Below are 11,915 nucleotides of genomic sequence, written 5' to 3' on the forward strand. Positions count from 1 at the left end.
CCGGATCACCTTCCAATCCAACCCGCGTCTATAAATTTCCTGGCACACGCGAGCCCGGAACCGGCAATTCGTTTATAGCGAGCACACCAGCGAACCAGAGATTCATCAGAGTGGCGATGGCCCCGAGCGCGTCGATGCTGTTCCTGAGCTACCACCAGCTCCACAGGCCGACGGAGGTGGGGACGCCGCCGCCGCCGCCGCGCAGGGAGGCGGCTGCCCCCGGTGGCTTCTGGAGGAGGATGAGCGTGAGCAGCGTGCTCTCACCCGCTTTGTTGCAGTGGCGGCCGGAGGGGGAGGCGACACTGCACGAGCGCGACGCCGGCGAGGAGATCAAGTCATCGGCGCCGGCCGACGCTGATAAGGAGCTGGAAAGCAAGTTCGAGGAGGCGCTGCGCCTCAGCTGCTGGTCTTCATGAGCATCCATCCATCATGGGGAACGGAGAGACGCGAGCGTGCCGCTGAATCGAAGCGACCTCTCCTCTAAACAGCCGTCCTGTATATCTTCCTCCGTGTATCAAAATCCATCCTTTTGCTTTAGATTTTTGTACATTTGTAATCGTCACATCCGCTCAAATATGTTATATATATTTTAGTTTGGAGCATAAGTCTGTACAGGTGCACAAATGCACAAACGAAATACTGGTCATCAATCTGGTATCCAACGGTTCATATACAGTTTGCAAAATAGTCGTCCAGTACTCATAATAGTTCCTAGGACTGGGCGTTCGGTTCTTCGGTTCGGTTCCTCGATTCTGGTAGAAATTCGGTTCTTCGGTTCGGTTCCTCGATTCTGGTAGAAATTCGGTTCTTCAAAAACTAGAACCGAAATAGTAAGAAAAAAAACTAGAATCGACTAGTTCGGTTCTCGGTTCTTCGATTCGGTTCTCCGGTTTTAACCGAACTGTAACAGCCACTCTAAAATTCTAAATAACGACAACTTTTATGAGAAATTTCAACATCTCCTCACAAACAACCACAAGTGCACAATGCCCAGAATTTCATAGATAATACATGGATGATTAGAGGTTCAACATAAGTCGATAAAACAACATCCGAAGTTACAAACACATGTAACAAATTGAATCTGGTACTTTCGGTTCTTTCGGTTCTTTCTGTTTTTTCGGTTCTTTGGAGTGCATAACCGAAAATAACTTATTTATTTCGGTTCTCAAAAAACCAGAACCGAATTTCATAACGGTTCCTTTGGTTCGGTTAGTTCGGTTTCAGTTCTCCGTTATTTCGGTTCGGTTCCTCGGTTCCGATTCTTTTTGCCCGGGCCTAATAGTTCCTCCCACTTTTTGAAAACCCTCTCCAGTCTCCCCATCATTTTCTTCCCCACGATGCACATGGGCGCTTGAGCTCTTCTCACGTACATACGAGTATACAAGTGTACGAAATCGCCACCACTGAACTGTCGGCACTGCGCTCGAACGTCATCATCACCTACCACCGTCGTAACCTACTGTCGCCGCCGTCTCCTACCAACATCGACCTCATCACAAACACCACCCTCACCTACGTGTCGTCGGCCCTACATTCATGGAGGAACTGTCATCGTCATGCCCTAATGGTGGCATGATGGCGCTTCTTACGGCCATGGACCCACGACGACTAGGTGGCCCTAATGTTAACACAACCACTCAAGTCTCTGGTAGCATTGAAGTTGATGATCACGTTGGTTCTGTTCAAGTTCCTCATTTCGTTGAGACATGTGCCCATGAAGATGATCATCCCCCCCGCACAACCCACCCCTCGAGATTCTCATGTTGTTGATTATGTTGAGGCCACACATCGTGTTAATCCTTGAGATGGCTTTCATACACACCAAAAACTTCAAATGAGTTATACATCGATGAGCAATTTGACAAGCACACTTTTCTTTTTATTGTTGAATGTTACAAGCTACACACTTTGATATAATAAAACAATGATGTTTTTTTGCAGCCATCGTTGTTTGTTCCTGATTGCGAGAATAGCCTAAAGTCAATCGTTGGAATGACATTTGATAGTCTTGATGAAGTGGAAGAATTGTACAAGGCGTATGCACATGAATGTGGTTTTTCGATTCATATAGGAGCTCAAGGAAAGGAAAGTGATGTCGTTCAACATAGGAAGTTTGTTTGTTCGAGGGAAGGCTTCACAAAGAGACGTTCTTAACCAAGCAAGCAAAAAAACTATTTGAAACAAGATTGGATGCAATATATACTATATTGCTTCATTTGTTGAGGAGCATAACCAAGGTCTAATATCTCCTGATAAAATTCCTTTTCTCCGATCGATCCTAACAATCAGTCAAAGAGCCAGGACAACCTTATTCACTTGCCACAAAGCTAGTATTGGTATCTCGTAAGCCTATAGACTTTTACAAGTAAGCGTTTGATTTGACAATAATGGATACAAGAAGTGGGGTATACAAATTACTATTGGGGACTTAGGGAGAAATAAAAAAATGCAGATGCTCAATTATTTGTGGCGTAGATGGGGGAGGAAGAAAGAGGAAAATTCTGCCTTTTTCTATGACTTTGTTGTGGATGAGCATGGAAAGTTAGTTTACATATTCTGGACAGATGATACAAGTAGGAAGAACTATAAACATTTTGGTGATTTAGTGTCGTTTGATGCAACATACAACACAAACTAGTACAATATGATATTTACACCTTTTACTGGTGTGAACCATCATATGCAAAGTGCTCTATTCGGTGTTGCTTTCCTTGGAAATGAGAAGATTGAGTCCTATGAGTGGTTGTTTTAGACCCTCCTGGGGACAATGGGAGGAAAACCCTCAAGAGTAAAGACTATTATAACATATGAGGATGCTAGCATGAAATCAACAATTAAAAGTGTTCTCCTAGATACAATTCCTAGGTTTGCATGTGGCACATTATGGAGGAGGTTCCAGAGAAGGTTGGTGGTCTAGTAAATCATGACAATGATTTTATTCTTGGTGGAGTCATAAAATGCAGAATCATTTATTTTCAATTCATCCTAACATTTGGGACGTAGTTGAAAATAGAACGCAATGTGTAGATACCAATGATAAGAATTATAATGTTATTCATATGCAAGAAATGATTCAAAAAAACCCAAGCTACTACTGTGGTTTTAGCCTCATTGTGCCTGGATGAATACAACAAGGTTAGTGGCTTGGACAACGCTAAGGAAATATGGGACACCCTCAAAATCTCTCATGAGGAGAACGACATCACCATGATCAACAAGATGGAGTTGGTTGAAGATGAGCCGGGGAGATTCGCCATGAAGAGAGGGGAAAAGCCAACTAAAACGTACAACAGGCTCAAGACCCTTGTGAACAAGATCTAAAGCTAAGGGAGTACAAGATGGACAGATCAAGACGTCATGCAACTAATGCTAAGGTCAGTTATCGTTATTGATCCTAATCTTGTAATCCTTATTCGTGAGAACCCCAGGTACACCAAAATGTCACCCGAAGAAATTCTTGGAAAATTTGTGAGAGGACGCATGATGACAAAGGAGGTGAGATACGTTGACGACATCGCCAACGGACCTCTTCCTCAACATTACGAGCTGCAACCCGTTGCTCTCAAAGCGAGGGCCAACAAGGATGCGCTCCCCGACAAGACAATGCAAATTGAGGCGGTCAGTCTAAACGAGGATGAAATGACGCTTGTGATTAAGCGCTTCAAGACCGCTTTGAAGGGACACAAGGACTACCCCAACAAGAGCAAATCAAAGGGAAAGCGTACATGCTTCAAGTGCGGTAAGTCTGATCATTTTATTGTGTGGTGGATGCACATAAGTATCTCTATGCACTAATGGGGTTGCCAATCACAAGATTATTACTTCTCTAATCTCCTTACTATGCAAAGGGTCTTCCTTTCTCTCAAAGGTTTGCTTCAACTATTGGAAGAGGAAAGACACCACATGAAGTTAATGTGCGCATGCATTTGGGGGTATAAATATCACTAAGGGTCGAACTACTCATTAGGAAACCATTCAAGTTTTTGGGTGCACCAAATGTGTCTGTGCCAACTTTACCACTACATTAGTCATGGTAATGCACTCTAATAGCTAGGTTTTTAAACTAGTCGTTATTAAACTTCACATCCAGTGCAAGCATCGATGCTTGAAAGTCGCCTAGAGGGGGGTGAATAGGCGAAACCTGAAATTTACAAACTTTAAATACACACTAAGGTCGGGGTTAGCATTAGAATTAAATCAGAGTACAAACGATAGTTCTCCTTGCTTAGAGTTGCTCAATCTATTTGGATAACGTTTGAGAGCAAACTCAAACAATATTAGCAAGGGAACTTTTAGAGAGAGGAAAGAGGGGAAACAAATCAAGTCAAGATCAACAAGTGAACACGGTGATTTGTTTTACCGAGGTTCGGTTCCAAAGAACCTAGTCCCCGTTGAGGAGGCCACAAAGGTCGGGTTTATTCCAACCCTTTCCCTCTCTCAATCGGTCACACAGATCGGTCGAGGCTTCTCCTTAATCACTTGGGTTATAGGTGTACATTCGGGCCGCCCGGCCCGGCACGGCCCAAGACCGAAAAGGCCCGTATTGTTTGAATTTCGGGCCATGCCGGCCCGACCCATGGGCCTAGCCCTCGGCCCACGACCCGACACGTAATTGCTTAAACAGGCCGGGCTCATTTTGGGCGGCCCAAAATTATAAAAGCCCAAAACTCAATTTTTGGCCCTAATTTCACATCAGGGTCCAAAATTCAATTTTTGGCCCGAAATTCAGTTTTTGGCCCAAAATTCACATCACAACCCTAAATTCAAAACAAATTTAATAAAACAAATAAAAGATAAGACAAATAAATTTGACCAAAAGCAAACTTAATATTTGTATTAAGTTACCAGAGCTATGCAATGACTACCTCATTTACAAATCATTTTGTTAGAAGGAAACAAGAGTATAATCAGCTTTATACAAAGTTCGTAAGTTCAGCTCATTATTTAATGTTCATAACAAAAGTAAAAACATCTAACTATCATTATCTCTAGCTACAAAAGTGTGGAATGAAGTGTGGTTTTAATAAATATATGGGCCTTTTCGTGCCTCTATATGGGCCATTTTGTGCCTACCTTAAACGGGTCGTGCTCGTGCCCGCCCTTGGGCCACGATCTCGGCCCGATATATCGGGCCGTGTCGGCCCATCACTAAAATATTTCGGGCCGTGCCGTGCCTAGGCCGTGTTTTTCCCGTGCTTCGGGCCGGCCCATCTGGCCCGGCCCAAATGTACACCTATAACTTGGGTCACTAAGACCCCGCAAGGATCACCACACACTTAGGTGTCTCTTGCTAGCTTTTCAAAGCACTTAGAGAATTAAGAATGAGAAGGAGAAAGCAATCCAAGCAACAAGAGCAACAAAAGAACACAAAACACCCTCTCTCAAGTCACTAATGAATTGAGTTGATTTGGAGGCTTGGAGAGGTTTTGATCTTTGGAATGTGTCTTGGAGTGAATGCTATTGCTCTTGTATTGAATGTAAACTTCAGAAAACTTGGATGCCGTTGAAGGAGGTGGTTGGGGGTATTTATAGCCTCCAACCACTTCCTAGCCGTTGGCTGTTTTTGCTGTCGATGGGCACACCGGACAGTCCGGTGGTGCACCGGACATGGCACTCTTCACTGTCCGGTGTGTACCACGCCAGCACGTCGTTGGGGTTTGGAGCGGTTGACCGTTGGGGTTCTTTGTCTTGTAGTTGCATCGGACAGTCCGGTGCCACATCGGACATGCCCGGTGTGCTCTGACTTCTCTGCTCTGACTTCTGACGCGCACTGTTCACTTCTGCAGTCGACCATTGGCGCCAGGTTACCGTTGCTCTGTTGGCTCACCGGATATGTCCGGTGCACACCGGACAGTCCGGTGAATTATAGCAGAGCGCGCCCTAATAAAACCCGAGAGTGACCAGTTCGAGTGGAGCTCGGCTTGGGGCACCGGACACTGTCCGGTGCACCACTTGCAGCACACTCTCAAGTTATTGCTCCAAATTTTATTTGAGCCCCCAACTTAATTTCTTTCTTGGTTTGTGTTGAACCTTATGCACCTGAGATAAGAGACATCTTGGCAAACTATTTAGTCCAAGTGGTTTTGTGATGGACGTCTGAAAGGGAAATGGGCTTAGTCATTTCCTATAATCGATTTTGGTGGTTGACGTCCATCACAAACCACGTGGACTAACTAGTTTGCCTATATGTCATTTATCTTAGGTGCATAAGGTTGAACACAAACCAAGAAAGAATATAAGTTGGGGACTCAAATAGATTTAGAGCAAAGGACTTGAGAGTGTGCTGCTAGTGGCGCACCGGACAGTGTCCAATGCACCAGGCCGAGCACCAAGCGAACAAGCCACTCTCGGGTTTTCTCAGGGCATGCCCCGCTATAATTCACTAGACTGTCTGGTGTGCACCGGACATATCCGGTGAACCAACGGAGCAATGGTAACCTGGCGCCAACGGTCGAGTGCCAAAGTGAACAGTGCGCGACAGAAGTCGGAGCAGGCACCGGACTGTCCGGTGCAACTACAGGACAAACAACTTCAACGGTTGACCGCTCCAAACCCCAATGAGCGTGCTGACTTGGCACGCGTCGGACAGTGAACAGCGCCTGTCCGGTGCACCACCGGACTGTCTGGTGTGTCCATCGCCAGCAAACTCAGCCAACAGCTAGAAAGTGGTTGGAGGCTATAAATACCCCCAACCACCTCCTTCAATGGCATCCAAGTTTTCTGAACTCTAGATTCATTGCAAGAGCAAAACCAAACACTCCAAGTCACATTCAAAGCATTCAATCCACTCCAAGCTCCCAAAATCAACTCTAGTGCTTAGAGACTTGTGAGAGGATTATTTGTGTTCTTTTGTTGCTCTTGTTGCTTGGATTGCTTTCTCCTTCTCTATTCTTATTCTAATAATGCTTTGTAAAGCTAGCAAGAGACACCTAACTGTGTGGTGATCCTTGCGGGGTCTTAGTGACCCAAGTGGCTAGAGAATTTATATCTCTTGTCACATTGATTAAATTTATCCAGTGTTTGTGTTTTTAGTCAAAACCGTCTATTCAACCCCTCTAGAGGTGTCCTAGATCTTACATCGGCCCCTTCACGGGCGAGCCCATCCGCTTGTCTTTGCCGCCTGAGTGGAGGGGGCAGATCCTATTGCCTTTGGGATCCATTATTTAGCCTTCGCCTCTTTCATGTGGTCGTGGCCCTGCACCCAATACTTTGATAGTATGTTAGTGTGCAAAGCAAAGGGGCCGAGGGGGCGTTCTGTCTTCGCTCCAAGAGAGAGGCGCATCCAATCAAGACGAGGGAGTGTGAGGAAGAGAGAGAGGACTGAATGGGGGTAGGGGCACCGTTAGTTGGGGTTAGGGGTAGCCAAGAAGGGTGAGGACCGAGGGATTGAAAGGGAAATGTGCCCTTGGGTCATTTCTAAGTATTTTGGTGATTTAGTGTCCAACACAAGTGCCTAAGTGTAAAAAGGTGGACAAAGTACAAGTCAAGAATAAAGGTATGTTTCTCAGACTTAGTACATTATTTTATGGACTAATGTATTGTGTCTAAGTGCTGGAAACAGAAAAATCGAGTTGGAGAAGAGATGGTCAAGTTCAGCCAAAGTCTGCTCAGTCTGGTTTCACCGGACTGTCCGGTGGTGCACCGGACAGTGTCCGGTGCGCCAGGCTGGCTCGAGCGAAGTGGCCGCTCTCGGGAATTCACCGGCGACGTACGGCTATAATTCACCGGACTGTCCGGTGTGCACCGGACTGTCCGGTGAGCCAACGGTCGGCAGGGCCAACGGTCGGCCGCGCGATCTGCGCGGGACACGTGGCCGAGCCAACGACTAGAAGGGGGCACCGGACTGTCCGGTGTGCACCGGACATGTCCGGTGCGCCAACATCTCTCAGGCTGCCAACGGTCGACTGCGCCATTTATGGAAGGAAATCGGGCACCGGACACTGTCCGGTGTGCACCGGACTGTCCGGTGCGCCAGTCGACAGAAGGCAAGATCAGCCTTCCTAGATTGCTCTCAACGGCTCCTAGCTGCCTTGAGGCTATAAAAGGGACCCCTAGGCGCATGGAGGAGGACACCAAGCATTCCTACAACATTCCTAAGCACCAAGACATCGATTCCGCGCCTTTGATTCTTTGCGATAGCAATTAGAGCTCTAGTTGAGTGGTGAACTCATTGAGTTGTGTTGTGAGCTCTCGTTGCGACTTGTGTGCGTGGTGTTGCTGTGATTTCTTGTCTTGAGTGCGTTGCTAATCCCCCCTTGCTCTGTGCTTCTTTGTGAAATTCAAGTGTAAGGGCGAGAGGCTCCAAGTTGTGGAGATTCCTCGCAAACGGGATTGAGTAAAGCAAGCAAAACACCGTGGTATTCAAGTGGGTCTTTGGACCGCTTGAGAGGGGTTGAGTGCAACCCTCGTTCGTTGGGACGCCACAACGTGGAGTAGGCAAGCGTTGGTCTTGGCCGAACCACGGGATAACCACCGTGCCATCTCTGTGATTGATCTTGTTGGTTATTGTGTTTTGTTGAAGATTCCTCTCTAGCCACTTGGCGGTTATTGTGCTAACTCTTAACCAAGTTTTTGTGGCTTAAGTTTTTAAGTGTTACAGGATCACCTATTCACCCCCCCTCTAGGTGCTCTCAATTGGTATCGGAGCCGTTCTCTTCACAAAGGGACTAACCGCCCGAAGAGATGGATCCTAAGGGGAAGGGAATCGTGATCAACGACAAAGAGAAGGAATCCTTCGTCAACGAGCCGAAGGATGACAAGCCTACCGACTCCGGCTCGAGCCATAGACGGAAAGATGGGAAGAAGAAGAAGACAAGGCGCATCAAGGAAATTGTCTACTACGACGACAGCGATGAGTCTACTTCTTCCCAAAAGGACGACGACCACAACGACTACGAGAGAAGGAAACCGGTCAATTCGAACTTTTCTTTTGACTACTCTCGTATTGCGCAAAGTTCAAATTCACATTTGCTCTCCATTCCTCTCGGCAAGCCTCCACACTTTGATGGGGAGGACTACGGATTTTGGAGCCACAAAATGCGTAGTCACTTGTTCTCTCTCCATCCTAGTATATGGGAGATTGTAGAGAGTGGAATGCACTTTGATAGTTCGGATAGTCCCATGTTCATCAATGAGCAAATTCATAAGAATGCACAAGCTACTACTGTTCTTCTAGCTTCATTGTGCAGGGATGAATACACAAAGTGAGCGGCTTGGATAACGCCAAGCAGATCTGGGACACCCTCAAGATTTCACATGAGGGGAACGACGTCACCTTGCTCACCAAGATGGAGTTGGTAGAGGGCGAGCTTGGACGATTCACGATGATAAGGGGGGAGGAGCCGACACAAACATACAACCGGCTCAAGACCCTTATCAACAAAATAAGGAGCTACGGAAGCACGCGATGGACGGACCACGACATCGTCCGATTGATGCTAAGATCCTTTACCATTCTTGATCCTCATTTGGTGAATAATATTCGTGAGAATCCCAGGTACACCAAAATGTCGCCCGAAGAAGTCCTTGGAAAATTCGTAAGCGGGCGAATGATGATCAAGGAGGCGAGGTACGTGGACGACACATTGAATGGTCCAATCACCGAGCCTCAACCCCTTGCTCTCAAGGCAACAAGAAGCAAGGAGGCGCTACCTAGCAAGGTGGCACAAATTGAGGCGGCCGGACTTAATGATGAAGAAATGGCCCTCATCATCAAAAGATTCAAGACAACGCTAAAGGGTCGCAAGGGGCAGCCAAGCAAGACCAAGACAAAGGGGAAGCGCTCATGCTTCAAATGTGGTAAGCTTGGTCATTTTATTGCTAACTGTCCCGACAATGATAGTGATCAGGATCAAGGGAACAAGAGGGAGAAGAAGAAGAACTATAAGAAGGCAAAGGGTGAGGCACATCTTGGCAAGGAGTGGGATTCGGATTGCTCCTCGTCCGACTCCGATAATGAAGGACTCGCCGCCACCGGCTTCAACAAGTCATCCCTCTTCCCCAACGAGCGTCACACATGCCTTATGGCAAGGGAGAAGAAGGTATGTACTCGAGACTCTACTTATGCTTCTTCAAGTGAGGACGAATCGAGTGATGAGGATGAAATATATTATTCATGTTTATTTAAAGGCCTAGATAGAACCAAGGTAGATAAAATTAATGAATTGATTGATGCCTTGAATGATAAGAATAGACTTTTAGAAAAACAAGAGGACTTGTTGTATGAAGAACATGACAAATTTGTAGAAGCACAAAAATCTCATGCCTTAGAAGTTAAGAGAAATGAAATGCTTTCTTGTGAATTATCTTCTTGCCATGAGACAATTTCTAGCTTAAGGAGCATTAATGATGATTTAAATGCTAAGTCAGAAATAGCTAGTAAATCTACAACTTGTGTAGAAAATGTTGTTATTTGCAATAGATGTAAAGATTTTGATATTGATACTTGTAGTGAACACATAGCTTCTATTGCAAAGTTAAATGATGAAATGGCTAGCCTTAATGCCCAACTTAAGGCTAGCAAAAGTGATTTTGATAAACTAAAATTTGCTAGGGATGCCTACACGATTGGTAGACACCCCTCAATAAAGGATGGGCTTGGCTTCAAGAGGGAAGCCAAGAACTTAACAAGCCATATGTAACACCCCTGGTGTTACTATAACTAAAACTTGAGCATGGCATCATAAGCATTGACATTGCATATGTTTGACACACCTAGAGTGCATTCACTAGGCAAAAATTTCAAACAAGTTGTATTGTTTTAATGTTTTTGCAAATAGAACCCTGGTTAAAGGACTTAACCCTAAATAGTGGTTAAAGGGGTAAAACTTAACCCAAGTTAAGAAAACCTAAAGCTTTAGGGTAAAAGTCATAAAATGACCACAAAAATAAAGTTGAATCACATTTATACCCCTGGGATACCAGAAACCCTAATTGGAACCCTGGAAAAACCCTAAAACTAAACCCTAGGGGCTTATGTGCAAAAGTGGTGAACCTTTGGACTAAAGTGTAAAAACTACTATGTTTAAACATATAAAGTCATTTGGTTCACAAATATGTGAATTTGCAAGTTAAACCCTAAGTTTTGGGCTTATTTGCAAAAATCACCTTTTAAGCACTATAGAGCCTAAGTCTGAAATTCAGTTGAGTTGGTTCAACTTTGGAAACCTGTATCTTTTAAAATATAAGGATTTTGCCCAAAGTGACCACAACAAGTTTGTAGACCAATTAATGGAGAACAACTTTGCTTAAGGTTGTAAGCTCACTTGTTGAGAAAAATCCAGAGATATTTAAGCCTGAAGTCAGGGTGTCAGACTGGTTTGGTCTGAATTTTCAGACTAACAGTGGATTACCACCAACTTCAAACCCAATTTCAGACATGATTCAGTGACTTTTTGTGACAACATCATGTAGCAAAGTTATAGCTGGTTTGTAGCACTCCACTATTGCTGCAGAACTTTAAGTATGTTACCATAAAGATTCGTGAGCAAATTGGGCCTAAATATTGGCTGTCAGACACTCTAAATTGGTGATTGCCATGGTACAGTAAAGGGTAACCGAAGAAGATTCCGTTCCCTGCTCGCCGCCGGTGGTCCATCACCGTCGATTACCGCTCGCCGTGATTCGTGCGCCGTGGACACCAGATAAACATCACCCAGTAAAAATCTTCACCGCCGTGAGCTGGGCTCCACTCCGGTGACCCCTCCCGTGTCTCCCCCTCTGCTTTGCGGTGGAGCGATAGGCTCGCCGGTGAACTGCCGCTTCCCGGCCTCACGCCGCGTGGTTTTGCCTTCCACCGCAACACCGTGACTCGCTACGGCCATCTAATCATCGCCGGTGAGCTTGCCACGACAGTAGCCACGTATTCACCGCGCCGCCTTCATCTTTACCTCCGGCCGCCAACACGGCTCGAC

General features: G+C 45.7%; 1 protein-coding gene across 1 annotated transcript; it reads left to right on the top strand.

Moving 5' to 3' along the window:
• Positions 1-65: 65 nt before the first annotated feature.
• Positions 66-602, top strand: LOC100274767 (uncharacterized). The gene has a single exon (NM_001149055.1). The coding sequence runs from the start codon at positions 117-119 to the stop codon at positions 414-416; it is 300 nt and encodes a 99-aa protein (NP_001142527.1). The 5' UTR covers positions 66-116; the 3' UTR covers positions 417-602.
• The last annotated feature ends 11,313 nt before the right edge of the window (positions 603-11,915 follow it).

The sequence above is a fragment of the Zea mays genome, chromosome 1 (genome assembly GCF_902167145.1).
Source record: "Zea mays cultivar B73 chromosome 1, Zm-B73-REFERENCE-NAM-5.0, whole genome shotgun sequence".
Classification (NCBI taxonomy): Eukaryota; Viridiplantae; Streptophyta; class Magnoliopsida; order Poales; family Poaceae; genus Zea; species Zea mays.

Bases quoted from the DNA above. Each gene is read 5' to 3' on its own strand.
- LOC100274767 (NM_001149055.1), top strand. From the start codon at position 117: ATGGCCCCGAGCGCGTCGATGCTGTTCCTGAGCTACCACCAGCTCCAC.